The following is a 23,041-nucleotide window of genomic DNA, read 5'->3' as shown; positions in this document are numbered from 1 at the left end:
TGTATTTGTTATTATTGTCAAATATTTAGTTGATATGTCAGTTCATCATTTTAAACTAGTACTGATTATATTTCTACATATTGGGGATGGAGACAAGGATTCATTTACAAGAAGAAATTAAAACTTTTTTCCTATACTAAGCAGTGAAAAAAGATACAGATGTGTGTATAAAAGTACATTTTAGTCACATTTAAATTTTATTAATTTGTCAGAGAGCAGGAGAAAATTTATATTAAAGCAATACGTTAAATGTATAATACATTAGAATGATGTTTCCAAATTTAAATAATTTCCAAATTTGAAATATAAGTTGGTTCTGGCTCTATTACTAGTTCCCCTGACATTGGACATTCCAGTTTTCCATTTGTGAAAGGGTCCCTAGTAAGATCTATTGGCAACCTGGAACGCTGGAGTTGAGGATGCCATCTAGTCATGGCTCACCATCCCAATTCTGGGAGGGAAAGCCATAAAATGAGAAGATTGCAAAGGATTTTTAGTTGTTTTTTTTTTATTTTTATTTTTTTTTATTTTTATTTCGGCATATTATGGGGGTACAGATTTTAAGGTTTCAATAAATGCCCATTTCCCCCCCTCCCCCCACAAGTCTGAGTCTCCATCATGACCATCCCCCAGATGGTGCACATCTCACTCACTATGTATGTATATACCCACCCCCCTCCCACCTGCCCAATACCCTATTACTGTAGTACCTATGTGACCACTTAGGTGCTGTTCAGTTAATACCAGTTTGCTGGTGAGTATATATGTGGTGCTTGTTTTTCCATTCTTGGGAAACTTCACTTAATAGTATGTGTTCCAGCTCTAACCAGGAAAATATAAGATGTGCTATGTCACCATTGTTTCTTAGAGCTGAATAGTACTCCATGGTATACATATACCACATTTTATTAATCCATCCTTGGTAGTTTTTAATAAATTATTAATTCATTTTGGAAATTGAAATTTGTAATTTGAAATTCTGGGAAAAATTATTGCTCATGTTGCTAAGAATGTTTGTTTGTTCTGGGAGAAGAAAGGAAAGGGCTTTAGCTGTCTAACATTTTAAATCATGTTAAATCCATTAACAGGATTTTGAAATATAAAGGAAAACTTAGTGGAAAAGTAGCATGATTTTTAGCTAGAACGCAGAATTTATTTAAGAGCAAAAAGGAATTTAAAGAGCTCCCTTTAGGTAACTGCACCCACCCTGGACTTTCAAAGGCCCTTCTGCCTCCTTAGAGCTTGTCACACTGAGCTTTTCATTGTGTTTTCTGTGCATACATAGTCTCTTCTACAAGTGTGTAAGTGCTGGAGGAGGAGCTGAGCCTCTTTTAGTGCTGTGCCCCTGCAGTGCTCTCTGTGAACACAGTTAATATGGCTAAATATTTGCTCAATACAATCTAAAGACTTAAGAGTAATAGGCAGTATCTCTCTTAGTTATCTGTGCTGCAAACTTAAAGAAGTTGATAGTGAAGAAATTTCACAAATATGAAGAAGAGATTGATATCCACAATGAGTTCTTTCGGCCGTATGAATTGAGTAGTTTTGATGATACCTTTTGCTTGGCTATGACAAGTTCAGCACGGTATGTTGTGAGTACTATGATGCTGTAAGTATTTGAGAATAGTAGTTTTCCTAGTTTATATGTCTATATTATATATATTTCTATCTCTACCAGAAATCCATTCTGCAAGCCTGCTCTCAGGTAGGTGTTCAACCTCTTGAATAGCCCCTGTGATGGGGAGCCCACTATTTCAAGAGGCATCTCCTTGTTTTGTTTAGACAACAGGAGGTGATTTCTCCCTATTAGTAAGTTGAAATCTGCCTCCGATTAATCCTTGTTTGCCATTTGGAATAAACTCAGTTTTTCCATTGAACAAAGAAATAGAGAGCTAACATAAGTTAGTGGAAAAAGTGTCGTCTTTGGTACTAGAAAGGCTGGGGTGTAAATCTTAAGTCAGCCACTGCTTAACTGTGTGACCTTGAGAAAATTATCCTAACTACCTGAGCTTTATTTTCCATATCTCTGTCTCTCTCTCTGTCTCTCTCTGTCTCTGACACACACACACACACCACGTGCCTCATGTAGTACTGGCACAGGTAGGTAATTAATAAACGGTAGCTATTACTATTACTATTTTTATTAGGCACAGGACAAGTCTAGTTCCTCTTCTGTGTGACAGCCCTCCAGATATTTGAGGAAGCAATATTAGTTTTTTTCATGGTAAATATTCTTTATTCTTTCTCATAACTCATGTGACATGATTTCTGGACTCTCCATCCTGGTCTGTCACCTTTGGACATACTTCATTTGTGTATGTCTCTTAGAATTTGATAGGACTTTTTAGGAAAAATGGTAGGACCAGCATAAGAAAATTGGGCAAAGCAAACTACTTCTTGATTATTATATTTTATGCTAAAGTTTAAATTTTTATATGTTTTATTCAGATGTGGTATATGTATGCTTAAACTTTATGTAGTACATGTAGGAACATATTCTGTGTTTTTGTTTCCTAGAAATCACTCTACATTTTACTTCAGTTTCAGATGGTCAGGAAAAGTTTGAAATTCTTACTTTCTTGATTTCAGTTAAGCTTATTAAAACTTAGCAGTTCTGACTGTAAGGAATTTGTCATTTCTAGAATTTTTCCACAAAAGATAAATAAGATTATGTATATATATTTGTATAGATATATACAGGAAGCCCTCACATCGATAGGTTCTTGGAAACTGCAACTTTAATCAAAATGATGTTGAACAAAGTGATGTTATTCATTGTTTTGCTTAATGTCAGTTTCCAAGAACCTGTTGATGGTGTTAAGTGAGGACTTACTATAGTTGATTTTATTTGTGGTAGCAATGGTAGTAAATACTGACCCATTGCTCCTAAGGGAAATACAAGATTAGGTTCCTGTGAGCCTCTGATCACAACCCTTTTGTCAATCAGTAGATAGTTTTGGGTGTGTTTCTGTTTAAAGACAAGTTTATTTAGTATACAAACAGCCCCCAAATTATGATGGTTCCGCTTATGATTTTTCAACTTTACAATGGTGTAAAAGCAATATGCATTCAGTAGAAACCATACTACCATAATAACTTTATTATAACGTAGACTTTGCATTAATTTTGCCCGACTATAGGCTAATGTGTATGTTCTGAGCATGTTTAAGGTAGGCTGCTGAGTCTGATGTTCAGTAAGTTAGGTGTATTGAATGTATTTTTAGCTTACAATGGATTTACCAGGACATAATCCTGTTATTAAGTCGAGGAGCATCTGTATATTATCAATTCATTAATATTGCACTCAACAGCCAACAGTGCTCACACCTGAACAAAGCTTATCTAACACGTGTATTTTCTCCATAAAGCAAATCGTAGCTTTCTTGTGCTTAGTAACACTAGACAGCTGCAGCACTATGCTTAGAAACCATTTTAAACAGCAAGATCACCTACAAAAAAAATGTGAAAAACAAGGTACTAAATAGACCATGAAAAAGACACTTGTTTATGGTATGAGAGCAGAAATTAAAAGGCAGAGTGCACCTTGTTTAACCTCAGCTGGGAACATAAGCGTTGGACAATTCATATTTTTTCACCACTCTGTGCATGCACATATCTGCAAATGACTACGAAAACACATGTGTTCATTTGGGGGTTACAAATAGATTTTAGCAAGTAAGCAAATTCACAATCATGGACTCTGCAAATGATGAGGATCAACTGTATATGTTCAAAAAGAAGGAAAAAATGAAGGCAATTACATCTTTAAAACATCTTCAAACTGTTAAAATAGACATTTTGAGCCAAATTGAAGATTACTTTCTTTTCCTTCAAAAAATTTAATATTCAGCAGAGGCCATAAGTCTTACCAGCATCAATCATGGAACTGTTGCCGTTTTGGCATCTATTACAGAATTTGATCTGGCTTTTGCAGTAACAAGAAGGTAGCCCTTGCATAATGAGGAAGAAGCCTTAGCTTCTCTCAGTAAGTGGTAAATTAAAAGTTTCTATTTAAAGTATTTCAACAGTGTTTTAATGAATTTACCTCAGCTTAATGAGGTAGATGTTGATATTTCTTTCAATTCAGACCACTGCATTTTTGATCATTATGTCTACCCCCTTAGGTGGTGGTATAGCTTAAAAGAGTCCACAAAACTGAACAGCTCAGTATTTTGCCTTCAGCCTTTATGAGTTCAGTTTTACCTGAGAACTAATTGTGATATATAACCAAATGGTATACATTCTATCAGAAGTTCAGATGTCAACACTGTTCCAGTAAACAAGATCTTAAATTCAAAACTACTGGGCATCGTAATAATAGAGAATCCATGATGAAGACTAATAATATTGAAATTAGTGCTGTTACTTCATGGGATTTTATGGCTGTGATCACCTAAGCTCCCCTAAACATTTGGCTTAGAATACATGTAACTCTGAGAGTGAAGGAATATTCTAAGAGTGGGAACTGAGGTGGAAGCCAATATCATCTGTATGGACAGAAATTCATATGGAATTTTTTTTCACCTTTCTTCAGTGACTTTATGCCTAAGACTGTTGGCATTGATCCAAGTCCATTTACTGTGCGTAAACCGGATGAAACTGGAAAATCAGTATTGGGGTAAGATACGTGTATACAATGAAATTTTAAAGATTCATGTAAAATAATAGCACTTATACTATAATTTCCACCAAAAACTAATAACTTCAAGTTACATAGCTTGGGGCACAGTCCATTTATTGCATCTATACTAATAGTTTATTTCTAGCACTGGGATCATTTAAAGTATGCAACATTGAGGTAGAATTTATGGGAATTTTAGCAATCCAGTGTATTTTATTATTTAAAATTGGGAATATAACAGATGGCAGAAAGGAAAATAACAGATATTATGTGTTATATCCTATAAATAACTCAGCATTCTCAGTTTCCCAACATAAAATACTTAAGCAAAAATTCATATTTATTATATTTATTTTTGTTGGCATCCTGAGGAAGATAAAAGCAAATACACTTGGATAGAGAACTTAATTTATTTTTCTGTGTGTTACTGAAACATTATTTTGGAGGGGCACTATTATTTTGTTACTTCCAGTGAAGAAGACATACCATGTTTTCATCTTCATGTTTAGACTGGGGTGAAATGTGTTGTTTTCTGGTCTAAGAATCTTTGACCTGCCTTGTCCCAGTGATAAGATTTCTTCTAGACTCTGGCCAAAAACCCCGGTCAGACTGTGAATACAGAGTCCTAATCTTATTTGGGGATGTGTATGGGGTCTTCATTGGATTCTAGCTACATGTTATTTATACAATGGGATATATATTAATATTTTCCAGATACACCATTTCTGTGGCTTAAATATGTGGCCTTTATATAGCTTCATGTTAGGCCCTGAGCAGGTGCTAAGAGGTATTTGAAAGACGGAAAGTCCTTAGGAGTTTAGAATTCAGGGAGTTCCCAGGACAAATGAGCAAATAACCAGCTATATTAGTTTATAGCACAGAAATGCTACCAACTTTAATTTTTAGTTGCAAAGAGTCAGAAATTAATTGTTTTCTATAAAATCTAACCTGTGGTCAAATAAAATTGCATTTTCCTTTCTTAGAACATTTTAGAATATTATGGTATTTTTAGTTCCTTATAGAGAAGAGTGAAATATTAAATATTTTTCATAAATGCGAAATGTATTACTACAAAATATTTTCTGAATTAAAAAAATATTCTTAAAGTACTATCTTGGGTAGGTGAAAATAAATATATAAGATATTCTTACTATCAAATTTGGCACTAAAAAGTAAAGAATTTTATAAATATGGGTTTTTTTCCCTTCTATTCTCTATTCTTAGAAGGAATGCTCAGCAAATATACTTGTTTACTAATAACACAATAAATTTTAAAGTTTAGTTTATGTTCATCAGTTGCTCATTATGGAGGTCAACTGTGATTAATAAAAATTCGTAGGAGAGAAATATACATGGATTTGTCTGTTGACCTTTGACCTTTTCATGAAACTTTTATAATTTATAGATAATTTTACTAATATCTCAAACATATAATCTTCTATTATTATACCATAAAATTTGGAAATACTGATTTCAGTTACCAAAGGAAGGCTCGGTAGCCAAGTGGTGAGAAGAGTTTTCTGTACTCTGCAAGTACATTTTGGTGTATTTTTTGAATTTATAACAGGGCTTACATTTGTATAAGGTCAGTACATGTACATGGAGAAGTATTAAGCTTTTCCCTTTAGGATAACTTGAATCCAGAAATTAGTTTCTCATAGTCATTTTCTTATGCTTCACTAGGACTAAGGCTTTAGGACAGAGTGATAGAGTGATACACAGTATTCAGGGTTCGTTTAAAGATGCTTCACATCCATATTCATCTTTTTAAAGAAACAAAAGCAATAGAGAAGAAGCTGTATTACAGAGGAAAACGGCAGCCAGCGCCCCGCCACCCCCCAGCGAGGAGGCTGTGTCCAGCAGCTCTGAGGATGACTCTGGGACCGACCGGGAAGAAGAGGGCTCCGTGTCTCAGCGTTCCACCCCCGTGAAGATGACCGACACGGGGGACAGTGCCAAAGTGACCGAGGTGCAGGAGAAGGAAACTTGCATAGTCCACCATGAAAAACTGGAGAATGATCTTTAAAATACTGCTTTCAAGAAAATGTCATGTTGTCTCACTCACACCATTTTAATGTGTGTTGTTGGAGGCTCTACATAAGATGAATACATTTAGGATAGACATGATGAAAAGTGGTTTCATTCTGAAATAAAATTGGTGCTTTTGCTCCCATGTATAATGGTGAATTGAGAATTTTTAAGAGAATACTGCCCCACTCCAAGCAGCCCATCCACTGGAGGCCCACATATTCCCTTGCTCAGCTCATCTTTGGGAGGCAGGATTTGAACCTGGCCCTCGCAATCTTTGAGTAGCTCCAATGGGAAATTCATCCTGTTCAATTCAATATTAAATAATATATTAAGGGAAAACAAATGGAAGTAAATAATAAAAGAACCAAATCCAGCTTGGGGCAATTCGATATATAGAAATAGCTGAAAGTCATTTAAAAATAGAAATGGTATGGCAAATAAAAATGTGTTAATACAAGAACTGAATTCGTATTCCAGGAGTTTGCAAACTACAACTGATTGGCTAAATCCAACTTACTGCCTTTTATTGGTAAATAAAGTATTATTAGAACCCAGCCATTCATCTTTGTTTACGTATTGTATGTGACTACTTTTGCACTGTAATAGCAGAGTTGAGTAGTTGCAACAGGGACAGTATAAACCAAAGAGCTTATAATATTTGCTAACTGTCCTATAGAAAAAGATTGCCAACTCCTGCATTAAACAAAAGCAACTAGTAACTATTTAATGGATTTTTTTACCCTAAAATAAACTATTTTTAGTAGAAATGGACATTAACTTTTTTAATCCATTAACTGAGAAGTTTAATGAACAGATTGAGGAAACATTGTGATTGCTTTGGGAAAAAATTCACAGGTTAATGTTTTCATCTTTGGACATTCTTAATATGCTAAATGTCTAAAAATTCTTCCTGGTTCCTTTTTTTTTATTTTAACCCCAGAATGTGGTCCAGCCCATGAAAGAGGTATATGGAATTAACCTCTCTGATGGCCTCTCAGAAGAAGATTTCACCATTTATTCAAGGTAAGATATTTTCATGTAGAGATTTAGTAAAAATACAAATTTATTATTAATAGCATATTTAGTTTAACTTCTAAGGAATGAAAATAGTCAACAGTACAGAAGGAAATGAATTCTACTTGGAATGCAGTATTAGCATTCAGTGGGGCAAATTCTGAAATGTTGATTTATATTTGGAGTTAAAGGGCTAAGTGCCTGAGACTCTGCCCCTCAACCCTCAATGATAAAAATTTATGATGTGTACAGGTATTTGCACTGCCTGTATACAAGCTGCAAACCAAAGTACAAATACATTCTTACATTCCCAGATCCTCAAGATCAAGGTACCTGCTTACAAAATAAACCTGAGATACTGGTGAGAGTGAGGACCTTGGTTGGATTCACTGTAGCTCTGGGGTGCTGCTGGGAGTGGTGGCTGAGGAGGAAAAGGAAAGCAGTGATAATAGGGCAGTAATTCACAGTGTTACAGACCTTCATTAGGCATATCTAGCCAAGAGGAGGTACTCCCTGAAATCATATGCATAATTATGTGTGTATATGTTTTCTGAGATTCATAGTTATCAGAGTCTCAAAATAATCCTTCACTCAGAAGTCCTTTAGAACTTGATGAGACCATTTTAAACACTCCTCAGCCTAATAATACGTGCATTCAGAAGACTTGATTGTGTAAACATTGTATACTATGTATACATGTGTAAATTGTATACTATAAAATGAGCACTGATGTTCAGTTATTTTTTAAGGAGGACATTTCATTTGCAGAATACATTGAACTGGATATTGGCAGCTTTTTATTTCAAACTAATAAGAATCTGCTCTATAATATATAAAATATAAAATGTGCAGCATTTCTTGACCGCAGAAGCAGCTCCCATAACCTGCACTCTTGTGGCTATGCATCATTGTCTGACTAGAAGCAAATTTGTCATTCAGAACACAGCCACACCTTCCTCACTCCTGGACACACAAACACATAGTACTTACTCATAATGGCTGTCAGAACTCTGTAGCTAAACTCTTTTGTAGTTGAACTGGGCCCTTATAAGCAACGTGGTCTAGAAGAATGAATTGTCTAGGCTTAGTGACTGAATAATATGACTTTGCTTATTGCAGAGAGCGTAAGTCTACTATATGTCAAGAACTAAAATTTTGGTTCAGATTAATTAAGCAAAAAATGTATCCTTTGCCTTGGGTATGACTTTCACCTAGAACCTTATTAGCTCAGACAGCCTCTGTGGCCCACTTTTAGTTCTCCCTTCTCAGGAAGCGAGATATAGCTTTGTTCAGCCACAACATCCCTGGAAACAAGACAGTCTAGGAAGGATGCAAGGGCCGGCCTGCAGGGCAGGGATCACTGCAGGGGAGGGTGGAAACCATGTCCTGAAACAAGATTCTGAGGAATAGCACCTTCTCCTTTAATTTGTATAACAATTCACAGTGCAGTATTTTATTTGCTCTTTAAACAACTCTAGTAAATTCTAAAGACATTCAGTGACTTATCCAAAAGACAATCTTCTGTTTTGGGGTGTCCTTGCTTTTAGACTATGCACTCCTCTTTATTCCCTTGATCATATCAGCTGCCTCTGCTTGTGATGCAGACCTTGGGGGAAAGGGAGAAATAGCGGGCCTGGCCATTCTTGCTCTCTGTGAGCAGCCCCTCCCATACTGGGCCCATACTGGGCTGTCTCTTCCCCACATGCCTGCCCTGGGGCATGTCCCCTCTCCATCTGTCATGGACAGTGCTTTAGGCAAAGGAAGCCTCTCTCCATCAGTATCTGTGGGATAACTGTGCCAGAGGGTGACCACAGGATGTTTGGGGATTGATTGGTACCTACTTTTGCCCCTGCCAGGACCTGGGGCTATCTTAGTGCCTCCTCTGATCCAAAGAGCAGAGCCCATGTACTTGGCCCTAAACTGTCAGGTGTCCCTCCCACCCAAATTCTACATCCAGTGGGCTGGTACCCACCGAAGTTTGTGCACATGATGGGCAGTGCCCTCACCTGGCTTGCAGGTCACAGCTCCCACCTGGCCTTACCTCAGCACTTTGTGGGGGAGGGAAGCCATGCAGCTAGGACTGGTTTCTGTAGCCTGTCTTCCAGCTTCCTGTCCTTCTGTTTTTCTGCCTGTTTTTCTGTTGAGCCTCAACACCTTCAGACTCTCAGTTTTGAAGTTCTCATTGCTGAGCCCTGCTCTCTGTGGCTTCCTGTTCCATTGTCTTTTCTAGAGTCTTTAGTTTGCTGTCTTGACCAGACCTAGAAGCGTTCTCTTTACTTCCTTGAAGCTTCATATACCTGCCAGTTGTTTTTTTTTTTTTTAATTCTGACCGTGGTTGTACACTTTATCTGTGAGAAATTAAAATTCAATAGAAATAGTCAATATTATGTGCCAATCTTCCAAAAAAATAGATTAAAATTTGTCATTTGCTGAAGATACAAATTGGATAAAAGTAGGCTACTTGAAAGTTTTTCAATAGCACTGTAATGATTTAATAATTGATAGTTTCTGCACTTTTATTGACCTTTAAAAAAGCTAATGAAAAATAAATGATAAACTTATCCATAGTCATCAAAAGAAAATATTTTTAAATAGTAGAAAAATATAAAGGAAATTAGCTCTTTAATCTACTCCCCCATAACCTCTCATGGGTACATTAGAACAAAGCTACAAAACCACATCCCCAGGGGAAGATCATGCGTGTAGCAGGGGCAGGCTTCCAGCAGGTGAGCACTTCAGAGTCAGCTGCTAGGTATGCTGTCACCCTGCTGAGCTGGCCTGGGCCACTCCCTCTGGCTCTTAGCTTAAAGCCGCATTAGTGCTGTTCATGTCTTCTTTGATATGTAAGTTAATAAAAATGTAATAACATGCACATTTTATTTCATTCTTATATGCATTAGGACTTATATTTTAAGCAGAAGCACTTCTCCTTCTAACAAACCCACTCTCAAATCAGGCAAAGTTTTGCATTCTGTAGGGTATTCTTTTCTGAAATAAGCATACTACTGTCATTTGAAAGCTCACACCATTTTGTGTGTTCTACTGAGTTAGTTGCAAATATTTCCTTCTTTAGCTTACTTTTATCCGTTGTAATTTGTAGATTTGTTCAGCTGGGGCAGAGTCAACATAAACAAGACAGGAGCAGCCAGCAGCTCTGTTCCAGGTGCTCAGATGGAGTTATAAAATTGTAAGTACAAGATTAGACCCTTAAGGAAATCTTCATAATTATGCCATTCGTGGTGCTTTTTCTGGAAGACATTTTAAGAGAAATATTCAGTCTTGTCACTAAATTAGTATAAGCACTAAAGGATCTCCTCTTATACCTTGCTCAAGGAAAACTGGGTCTCCATGGGAGATGGGGAAGAGATTGGCTGCCTTGACTGCACCTGAAATACACCCTTCGGAGGTGGGATTGGAGTTGGTGGAGGCTTCCGCAGGAACTCTGCCCTCCACTGGGGGAGAGGTTGGATAATGAAATAACTCTGACCCTGGAGGCAGGTTCCCCAAGTTCAATATAAGACTTTTGAGGGTATGGATGGGTTTGTCTCTTCTAGCTACATGTACTCATCAATTCTAATAACTTGCTGTAAGGTAAACAGATATTTAGTAAATTCTTAAATAAACTATGTTCAGAACTACATTCAAAGCATGCCACTTCCTGGTTTTTACCTTGAGCAACAACTTAAGTGCTGTGTGGCTCAGTTCCTCATCTGCAAAAGGGAATAACAAAATCACCTACTTCATAGGAAGCCAATGAGACTTAAATGAAATAATGTATACAGAGTGCTTAGAACAGTGTCTCAAATATGTTCTCAGTAAGTTGTAATCATCACCATCATAATCATCTTCTTTTTCATATTTATCATCATTATTCTCTGCTTATTGGGACCAGGAGGGCTCCCTGATCCCTGTGTGTAGTTGAGTTTCTTCCATAAAATGGGTCACTGTGGAAATTCAATGAGGTAGTATATTTGAGGCATCTAGATCAGTAGCTGGCATATAGTGGCATTTAGTAAATTTCTCTTTCCTTTTCTTAGACCAACTTTACCAGTTTGGTTAATGAATTATTCATTTGATAGGTACTGATTGCCTAACTTCTGTGTCCTACATCTGTATGTTCCTGATTGCTGGTTCAGAGGCTATTATAGTAATCCAGGTGAAAGCCTTAGAGAGTGGTGGCTATGCAGACTGAGAGAATGGAATGGCTCTGGGAAATATTTAGGAGGTGAAATGGGCAGGACTTGGATCCTGATTCATGGAGGGGGAGGAAGAGGGTGTCATCAAGGATGACCCTTAGATTTTTTGGTTTGTGTAACAGGTTTAATTGATTCATTCATTCACTTATTCATTCAGCAGATAGGTACTGAGTATGTCTGTGTTAGGACCATTCAAAGCTGCCATTTACTGAAGTAAGGAACACTGCAGGGGGACCCAGTTTGGCTTTAAAGTAGCATAAAGTGGAGTTTAGGAGACAGTTGAACCAACTGATCTAGAACTCAGAAGAGAGCCTGGGCTGGGGCAATAAATGTTTACAAGTGCTAATTAAAGCCACTACTTAAGTATGAGATTGCCTAAGAAGAGAGACTAGATTGGGAATAGTCTATAGCTGATCCTGGTGGTGCCCTGGAATCTAACAGCTAGGGCAAATGGAGAGAAAGAAACCTGCAAGGGAAACAGAGGTGGCTAATCCGAGAAGTGGAAGGAAAACCGGACAGTATTTTATCACAGCCTCCAAAGTGCTGTTGATTCCTTCTCTCTCTCTCTCTCCTATCACTGTTTTTTTTTTCTCCCCCCATCCCTCTCTTTTGGCATATAAACTCCTGTTAATTTAGAGACCATTTTTCTTTGTTGTAGCTATTTAGCATTTGAAAGTGTGGACTCCCAAATGAATTGAGATAGATGTGGCCAAAGAAGGAAAATATTTAAATTTGTTAGTAAAATAAGAGACTCTGTAAAGCAAATTGTTTATATAAAACGATTATTCCATTAAAATAGTATGATACAGCTTATGAGGAGATGATGATGAAATGGATACATCATATATAAAACCATTTCCTCATTTTCTTCAATATTATTTCTACTTTGATCTGTAATTGGTCTTACAGTTATTACTTTCAGATTCTTTCTTAAAATATTTAATATTTGCTTTTCTGAGTCTTGGCACAGATGAAAATCACATGGATCTAGAATTTTTAACCTTTTCCACTTAATTAGTAAAGAATCTATCATGAGTGTGTTTTTGCACAGCATCTTCAGCAAAATAACAAAGAGCTTGGTAAGCTCTGCATTATGTTGCCATGGCAACTGCCTAAGTGTTCTTAGTGTTTTATTTGGGGGGGGGTGTTGTAGTGTGTGCTTTAAATTGGAACTTTGTAACCAGGTTCTTAAAATGTCAGCTATTCATTTTTAGATTTCTAAAGCTATGCCAAAACCAAGAGAAATTAGATTTATGTGAGATTCTTGAAATTCTCCTCTTGTTATGTTTTAACTTCTAGTATATTTAAAAATCATTATAAGTTCATATACATATGTATCTATTCATCCCTGCATAGTTCATATTCTTACCAATTTTTCTTGAAATCATAAAGCAAACCAGTTTCCCTTTTCTAAATCTGAGGTATTTATAACACCAAATGTAAAAATTGTTGACAGTAACTGGCAGGAAGCCAGTGGAACACGGGGCTCCTAAAATAGAAGCACAGAAACCTGGATGGGGGAGCTGTGCACTGTCATCCAAGGTCATGCAAGACATTGCCTGGAAATGGATGTTTAACCCAAAACTGGTCAATGTGTGTACTGTCAGCCTTAATACTCAAAGTTGTGTTTTGCCTGCATGTGGCCCTCTCTGCAATTCATACCACTCCCTGAGTGTATGGGTGGTGATCTGAGAGAGTTGACATCAGCCAGTGTTAACAGAACACTCTGTGTACCTTACCCTATATTAACTCAGTTCTCCACAGTGACTTTGTGAACTAGATCTTATTATCACCTCCATTTTACAGATTGAGAAAGTGAAGCACATAGAAGTTATGCAACTTGCCCAAGGTCAAACAGTTAGCAACTAGAAGGACCAGGATTCAAACCCAGACAGCATAACTCTAGAGCCTATGATCTCCATCACTGGGGAAAGAATAAAGGTATATTTATTATATTTATTTTCTTTAAATAGTTTTAAATATTCAAGATCAACAGAACAGACATATTATGTCTGCATATAGATGTGTCTACAAATCCAGGTCACGTCAGAGGACCAACGTGAGGTCTGTTAATACTAATAACCCATCATTTCTACCCAGTGGTTAGAAAAACAGCTGGTAACACTAGGCGCTTATAGCTGAGTGATGGAGATCATAGGCTCTAGAGTCATGCTATCTGGCTTTGAATCCAGCATATTGTCCCTAACTTAGACATACTTAAGTTTCTTGGGCAAGCATACTTTACTTGACTGATTTGGTAACATGGTGTAGAGGTTGCCTAGCCATCACCAGAACCCTAATATTAGGGTTATTACAGTCCTCTATGATTATATGGTTCCAGAGAGCAACCCATCTTTGCATCCCCTCCTGTCCCCAGAATAGGACCTTAAGTTGAGTGAGTGCTCAGTAAATATTCACTGAAATGCACTGAATCTCACCCTCCATCCAGCCCCCCTATTACTCTCAGGGGCTTTACACAGACCCTGAACGTCTAGAATACTCCCCCAGTGCCCCACTGGTTTTCAGCCACCTTCCCAGTGACTTACTTCCCTATCCTTGAACTTGAACACCTTTTAGTGCCTCCCCTGTTCTGTTTTTTTTCTTATAAGCCCTCTGCCCCCTCCTGTTTCTTTGTTCCCCTACAGCCTTCTGAAAGAAAAAAAAAGGTAAGCACACTAAGTTTTTAGCACTTCTTCTCTTTATTCTGCTCCCACTGCACCTGTGACCAAATGCTGAATGAGAAAGACCAGAGTGACAGGACTTGCCATGCCTGGTGGGCAGGGTGCTCTGGGGCCAGGTGGTGATTCACCATATTTGTGTAAGACCAACATGTTCTCATTTTACACTCCTACCAGTTCTCTGAGAGTTTTAACTAAGCAACAAAGGCCAATCAGTAGTAGGTTAAAAAGATACAAACACACATATCATTAGTGCCTGCTATTCTGTGTAGTTCACCTATTCCAGGAATATGTCTCACTCATTTAAAAATTACCTCTAACAAATGCTTCAAAATATAATACAGAGTTTCTATAAATACTGTGTAATTCAGGATTCTTCCAGCACAGGATATGCGGAAATGTAATGCAAGGTAAATAAGTGTGCTTACTATTTTAGGACCATAAGGTTGCATTTATTCCCTAAGTATCTCTCATAAGAAGTGGTATTTACTGACCACTAAGTGAATGCCCATTGGTGTGAACTTCTGCTGGGGAAGTGTTTCACAAATCAGAGCATGGTCTTCCAAGTTAGAATTAGAGCACTTCTTCAGCTGATGGGTTGGCGGTGACAAAATAGCCATGATTAACTCAACTTCATTTATTTTTCATGATGTAATTTTCAATAATGTGTTCTCCATATACAAGTCACCATCTGGGCCATTCTCCCCACCCCCACCCCCAATTGATTTCATCCAGTCCTCTGTAGCTAATGCTCTGGTCCCTGTGCTGCAGGCACAGAGTATTTCTACTTTACTGGATAGTTCCTGTTATCTTTTCCAAACACCCGGAGTACCTCCAGTCGTTAAAGGTTTAAGGATTAGAGCAGTTGGGAGGCAGTGATCAATGATTAATCAGCTCCTTCCCTCCACAAGGCAGGAGATAATAGGTGATAACAGCTCCTCAGCCCAAGGAAACTGGGATGTGACCTCTTCCCTCACCCTAGAAATTACCAAAACAGACTTGTTCGCTCTTTCATTTTGGCATTTACTTTTTTCTCTCTTTTTCTTTAACCCTCTCTGACTTCTCCTATATATCTTGTCTATTTCTAATTATCTCTTTCTGTGCTCCATTCCCCATTTCTTTTATCTTCCTCTCATTTTTCCCCTCTTTCTCCTTCACCATCCCCTTACCATCCTGTCCAGGGTATTTGTAGCTTTTTTTTTTTTTTAATAAATACAGTAATCAGTCCCAAACACAAGTTGCCTTTATATATGCTAGGACACTGTTTTTCAGATTGTAATTCCAAAACTTAGTGGGTCATGAAATTAATTTACTATAGGTGTACACTATGAAATTAAACAGAACTGAACTGAATACAATATAAAGTACTATATAGCACATAGTACAGGGAAGTCTCATTTCATGAAACTTGTGTTTCTATGCATAACTATAGCACGTGTGTACTGGTTTGCCATGCAAAGTGCATTTCTTACTGTGGGTAACAGCCACACTTTGATTTATATGAATGTACCTTTTTTGGAACCACATGAATTAAAAACTTATCTCTGTTCTTGGTATCTAGACACTTAGTAAATAAATGTTTGTTGAACGGATGAAAGTACATGTGAGTGACTCCTGTTAGGGATAATTAGAAAAGGAGAAGAGGGAATAGAGGAGTTCCCATGATATACCCATAGTAGATAAAATAAAGGCCTTGGAAAAGATCATCCCGTTACTTGCAGTGAATTATGAGCTGGGATAGGCACGTGAGGGAAGAAGGTAGCAGGAAGCTACCACTGAAGGTCAAACTGAAAAAGCCATCAGACAGATTAAGGACCAAGTGAGACAAGTGAATGCTTCTTCATTTGAATATTATCTGCAATAGCATCTCCTTTTTAAAACAAGATAAATTTATTGGAACAAGGTGAACTTGTTAAAATTTTTCGGGAGGGCTATCGTGAAAGGTTTTTTTTTGCATATGTGGAATAATAAATGAAATTCAATTGTAGGTACTCAGGTTACTAATTTAAGGTATCCAAAATGACTATGATTTTAAAAAATTTAGTGTATTACAAAAATATAAAAAATAAAAATTTAGCATATTGCCTGTTTTATTTTGGTGAGTATGAAGCATTCCATTTATGGGAGCTTTCACAGGTTCACATGAAATGTTAACTATCCCCTTAATACAGGTGTGTGGTCTTGAGCCTCTGTCCTATGCACCACTTTTGGAGACTCATAAGTAATTGTGTGTGTCTAATACAAGAGGATGGTCAGTGAAGAGGCGAGAGACACAGACAAGCAGAAACAGATCAGGAAGAGATGCTGAGTAAGAGAGTATAGCCCTTATTCTAAAAGGTGTGTTTTAATCAGGGGAGTGATAGGCTTATATTTGCATTTTAGAAAGGTCATTCTGGAAATAGCATGGCAAATGGATTAGAGACAGGGCAATAAACAACATATCTGTTGGAAACATCAGAACAAGTAAATGATTAGAATCAGCTATTGGCAGTTGAAATAGAGAAAGGGGATTATTTTATAAAGTCAGAATATGTAAGGCTTCTCAAAACTTGGTAATGGATTGGTGTGTGAGAGGCCAAGGGTTTTATAGCTTGGTTAACTAGCTGTATCAGTGAGTTACCAGGATAGCAAAGATACAATAGATGCAAGTTTGGGGGCTCGGGTAGTGAGTTTCAGGCAATAATAGGACATCCAAGATGATGTGTCTAGGGGCTCAAGAGGTTTTAGATTAGAGAGATTTTATAAGTTAGGTTTTTTCCTGCTCTTGATTTAAAAAGCAAATAAATTTCTTAACTTTCTCTAAAGGTGTCCAAGTTACATAGATTATTATATATGCCTTTTAAATTTTCTAGGAATCCATGTCAGATTACAGGAAAAAAAATCGTTCAATTGCCAATAGAGATGAAGAATTTATTATGCTTTTAAAATATATTTTTATTACACAAAACACTTATTTTTTACATAAGCAAGCAGGTTAATTCTGGAAAAGCAGATTGGGATATCTGATATGGCCATGTGAGGGGTAGTACTCATTGGTTTTGATAGCTCTGTATACAATAACTACATTTTGTAATGGTTTAGCTTTTTGTTACTTTGTTAGTTTACCAAATTATCATCAATTTTGTGCGTAGAAGGTGGGTGGGATGATTTGGGGCAGATGGAGTGATTATCAAGCCGTGTGCTATGTCACCGTGGCTTTCCTGACAACCATTCCTTTTGTACAATGGAGATGAGTGTCAAGGTATGATATATTTATACTCCTTGTCTTCTCTGAGCATATGCTGGAAGTCTTTCAATAAGTTTTTGGCTGACATACAAGAAACACATTTCAATTTTGTATTTAAATATAGCTGTACTGTCCTAGGTGTCATTCAGAACCCACTGGGGTTTTCACACATGATTTTAAAAAGTACAGATCCCATTAAGTCCTAATTGTGTTTAAAACTCACCAATAGGTCTTTTAGTATTATATAGGTAATTTTCCATGTTAGATATTTTAATAGTATTAATTATTTTCCTTATGGTCTTATGAAGACATTTGAGAAATAAAACCCTGGAAATCATTTGTATTATATTTTCATAATTAAAGATATGTTCACATTTTATAAATCTTTCTGACATTCCTTCCAATTATATAGGAATAGCAAGTTCTTGATAAATGGAACCCACTATGTGTGGTATTTTTAATCTAAAACTAATCTAAAAAGACTATGAGTTACTTGAGGGCAGGGCTCATCTCTCTTTTTATACTCAGTCTCTGGCATGATACTGGGTACACAATAAGCTTTAAATAAATTATGAATGAGTAATATTTGGAATTCAATAGTTTTACCTCTTTTAGGAATATTATGCAATAATTATATGTGATGCAGAAATGCCAGGGTTAACAAGTTGAAACAAATGGAAAGAAAAATGATAAATATTTGTTAAGTTTTTATTTTACAATGGTTTATTTTAGATGTGGCAACTCAGAGTTCTTGGCAGGCATCTCTTGATTTTCTCAAATGATAAACTGTTGCTGTCTTTATTGGCTAACTTACACTTTGTGTTAGTGGGACAGGCTAAAATGGACCATGATTTTCTGATTTTCGATTCCCTGCTGCTACCAAATTTCTGAAGCTCTTAATGAGAAAATGTCCCCTTATATGTAAACAGCTCTCAAAATCCCTTGGTCAGCATGCCTAGAATAGAACCATGATTTCCTGATTTGCATTGCCTGTTGTTTCCAAATACATGAAGCTCTGAAAGAAGATTTGCTTTGTTTTTATATTTAACTTATTCTTAGAATCCTATGATTAAAAAAAATTATTGTGGTTTGATCTTAGTTGGAAAGAGTGGAAGTTTTTATATTCTTAAAAAATCTTTCTTCTCTAACCCACTTTCCATGAACTTGTAAAAACACTCTATAAGATGGTTTACATCCATTACCTAAAGGGTCACAGTTTCTATTTTGTATGTGTGATGTCACCAAAATATTAATTAAACCTCAAAATGTCTGCATAAAATTTATCCTGTCCTTATCCAGAAGAAAAAATGGATTGAGATGATCTTCACTTTCTTAATTATTTTTTTACTCTTTATAATTATGTTATTAATAAAATTTATTACTTAATGTCAAAATCAATTCATACTTTTTAAGCATTGTACATCAGAGAAATAAAGCTCTCTGGGGCTGATTCAAAAGATAGATAGTTAAATCGATAGCTCCTTTATCATTTGGCTTGAAAATAGAAAAGTAAATTAACAGAGTTAATGTGCTTATATGTATTTATTTTTGATAATAGTATAGAGCTAGGAAAAATATTCTGATAATCTCAGAAGCATCAGTAAGTGATTAGCAGATACAAAAAGAGCAAAAATGCAATTTTAGCAACTGTAAGTAAAATTATATTTGAAACTTCTTAGACCAGTAACTTTGTCTTACATACTCTCTTCTGTTCATTATTATTCACATAGGCCCACAGACTTTGCTTTTACTTGTTTGGACAGTTTTAGCAAAGTAGGTGTTACTCTTCTTAGACTTCGTCATGCTGTAACAGAATTAGTTACTGCTTTGTTTATAAATCATGTAGGTGATATAATTAAATTTAGTTTATTGTTTATTAAGTTTAAGTTTATCATTTCCTTTTAGCCTTTTTGTATTAGCATCTGGAACCTTGAGTATATTTCCCAACAGTCTCATGATGAGAAAATGAATTGGCCTGTCTATATGACTTCTAGAGATACGAAGGCGCAGTCAGACTTGTGGGAAGAGGTGTCAGATGGTATTCTTAGAATGTCCCATAGGGTACGCATACATGTGCACATGTTGGTGTATGTGTAGTGTATTAGGACCATAAAATTTGAAAACTGAAAGATATTTAAAGATCATAAGATTCCAACCTCTGATTTTGTAAGAAAAGAAGGCCTGGAGAGAGGGTCAGTAGTTCATTCAGAGTTATAAAACTTTTAAGTGATAAAACTGGGACTCAAATTCATTTCTTTGGAACTCAAACTCAAAGTCCAATAACATGATCTCCTGAGCTAGGCAGCTGGAATTTACCCGACCCATGCACTTGTAGTGTGCAGCTAAGAGTGGGGGAGCTCACACAGGAAGCATGGATAGTAGCAAATATCCGTGATGTGATAGCAAATGACGAGCAGCTTATTACCAAAGGAAGAAAAGGAAAAGATACAAAGCATACAGCACCAGTCCTCAAAATGTGGTCTGCGGACCACTGGGGGTTCCAAGACCCTTTCAGAGGGTCTGTGATATCAAGGCAGAGGCACAAAACTGTATTGGTGATTGTTATTTTCTTCACTGTTACACATTCACAGCAACAAAAAAAAGAAAAAGAGAGAGAGAAGAAAATGCCAGCTATATATGCTTAATTAAATCTTGACAAAGCAGTAATTATTATCAACCCTTGAATGCATGTCTTTTTAGTATTCTTTTCCAAAAAATGGGAAATATACATAAAGCACTTCTGTTTCATATGAAAGTACCGTGGTTGTCCTGAGGGAAAGGACTAGTGTGATTATCTAAGTTGTGAGCTGAACTCACCACTTCCTTCATGGAACATCAGTTGAAATAATGACTGACAGACAAACTATGGTTCTTTGGGCTTGGGTATTTGGCAGGTACTTTCTCAAAAAATAAAGCAAAACTGTCACTTCAAGGAAAACAATTGACAGTATTTATTACCAATGATAAAATGAGATCTTTCAAGTGAAAATCAGAATTTTGGAAAACTTGTATCTACCACCATAAGCAATACTTAAAAGATTCTTTTATGAGATCAGTGCTTATCTTAACAAATGTGATTTTTTGATATTGCATAATGAAATATGCTACCATTTAGAAAATCTTCATAACTTGGTGAACAAATGTTTTCCAAATGACCAACGCATGTTATTAAAAAATCATGCATGGGTTAAAAAAAATCCATTTCAAGTGTAAGAGACATCAGTGGATTTTAAGACGAGAGTATGAAAAGTTCACTGATATGATTTCAGTTCTACATTGTAACTAACCTTTAAGAAACTTGTCAAATTTTGTTATAATATTGAAGAAAAATATCCACAACTATTTGGAATGCTATTAAAATACTCCTTTCTTTTCCAACTATATATCTCTGTGAAGCCATATTTTTCTCATATATTAATACTTTAACCAAAACAACATACCATGACAGATTCAGCAGAGGCGATTTGAGATTCTAGTTGTCTCCTATTCAGCCAGATTTAGAAAAGATTTGCCAATATGTAAAGCTTTGCTTCTTTTGCCACTAATTGGAAAATACAGTTTTTTATTAAAATGTGATTTATGTTAACATTTATTAGATTTATTTATTGTTTAGTAAATATATTTAAAATTTCTGTTTTAATTTCTCATATGGTAGATATCAGTAGATATAACCCATATAAACCAAAGCTTATGGGTCTTAGTAATGTTTTTAAGAGTGTAAAGGGATCTTCAGATTAAAAAGTTTGAGAACTTGGCAGCATAGAGTATTTGACCATTAATGTCAGCAGGCAGCAATGGGGCAACAAAGGGCATTATTACATTACAGCCTTGCTTGGAATTTGCCAGCAAAATGGTATCCCTGACTGGTTGAAGAAATATTTATTTTCCATGGCTTATTATTGTTTAAACGATTAAGGAAGCACATGTTCTCTTTTTAAGGGTTTCTATCAAATAATGATCTGAACCTCTTACAATGCTTTCAGTTCCAAATAATAGAATATCCAACTCAATTAGTTTAAACAATAAGATAATTTATTATCTTACTTCATTGAAAGTTTGAAGATAGGGCAGCCTTCAGAGTTGGTTGAATCAGGAGCTTCATGTTTGTGATCATGAAGTGCCCAGGTTTCTTCCATCTCTCTGTCCTCTCATCCCCAGTGTGGCCTCCTCCTCAGACCAGAGGCGAGGGCTGCGGCAGTTCCAGACGCAGCGGTGCCTGGGGGTGAATGGGAATGCTTTCTCTGTGTCTCCTCTTTAGGAGCAAGGAGTCCCAAAACCTGCTTAGCAGACTTCTGCTCATCCCCTATGGCCAAGATTGAGTCACATGCCGACCGGAAGTGTGTTATTGCCGCTGGGCCATGGGCTTACTGTGATTGGCTTAGAGTAATCATTTGGGTTACGTGGATATTGGAAAGTCAAACACAATGACTTAGTTATTAAAAACAAAACAAAAAATTCTTTGTACTTATCCAGTTAACTGGAAACTCACTTGCACAGGTGCCCAGTAAGAGAGAGAGCATGAATCTGTGGAAAGAATTCAAGGCCTGAGAATCAAGAGCCCTGATATCTGGTCCTGTGTCTGGCACCAATGAGCTCTGAGTCCTTGCCTGTCTGGGTCGTGGCTCCCTTATCTGTAAAATAGTCTAGTGCTTGGATAGGAGCACTAGTTCTGCAGTCCTGTGGTTCATTGGGTCATTTATTCACTCTTTATTCACTCACAACAGACTAAGCATTCAATAAATAAATAATATTGCAATGCTTAGTCTATTCTGTAAGTCACAGCAAAGGATACAAATTGGCACTCAAATGCTGCCTGTTTAACTACAACAGACGTGCTTCCTCCTGCACTACACACATGTTGAAAGCCCACAGGGCTGTAAGATGTAAACTGAGCACTGGTAGAATGCTCACGGAATAAATCATTTCATGCCCTCAGCAAAGGCCCTTTGTCACAAAACTCATTAGCAGTTACAGCGTAAGAGTTTTCTCTCATTGTGTTAAATGTAAATTTACTCAGAAATGAAAACATAGGAAAATATGTACTGAAAAAGACGAGTCTTTGTTTCAGGAAAGACGCTTGTGGGCCTGGCTGGCTGTGGTGGTTCCAGCGTGCTTGGTGTGGGAAAGGCTGTGACATGGAGAAGCAGACTGCTAGCGCACCGAAGATAGCTGTGGGAAATGAGACCAGATTTTCTGAATATCCAAGGACACTCTTATGTCATAGTTTCCAGATAACATACTTAGAAAGGTTTTATTTTTTTAAATCAGACTGCTA

The 23,041-nt window shown here is 36.6% G+C and overlaps 2 protein-coding genes across 3 annotated transcripts in view; both read left to right on the top strand.

Moving 5' to 3' along the window:
• The window catches only part of CDC40 (cell division cycle 40), a 487,800-nt gene that overhangs the window by 150,793 nt on the left and 313,966 nt on the right, over positions 1 to 23,041 (top strand). The gene's annotated exons all lie outside the window — the stretch shown is intronic.
• FIG4 (FIG4 phosphoinositide 5-phosphatase) overlaps positions 1 to 23,041 on the top strand; it is a 104,122-nt gene that overhangs the window by 69,824 nt on the left and 11,257 nt on the right. For both annotated transcript variants that reach the window (XM_012753173.3, XM_076003065.1), the window contains 5 exons: positions 1,438 to 1,585; positions 4,535 to 4,618; positions 6,395 to 6,590; positions 7,593 to 7,675; positions 10,767 to 10,853. In XM_012753173.3, coding sequence (XP_012608627.3) covers positions 1,438 to 1,585; positions 4,535 to 4,618; positions 6,395 to 6,590; positions 7,593 to 7,675; positions 10,767 to 10,853 — 598 coding nt within the window. The remainder of the gene's footprint in view (positions 1 to 1,437; positions 1,586 to 4,534; positions 4,619 to 6,394; positions 6,591 to 7,592; positions 7,676 to 10,766; positions 10,854 to 23,041) is intronic.

The sequence above is a fragment of the Microcebus murinus genome, chromosome 5, assembly GCF_040939455.1.
Source record: "Microcebus murinus isolate Inina chromosome 5, M.murinus_Inina_mat1.0, whole genome shotgun sequence".
NCBI classification, from domain to species: domain Eukaryota; kingdom Metazoa; phylum Chordata; class Mammalia; order Primates; family Cheirogaleidae; genus Microcebus; species Microcebus murinus.
This window is presented reverse-complemented; position numbering and strand designations above follow the sequence as displayed.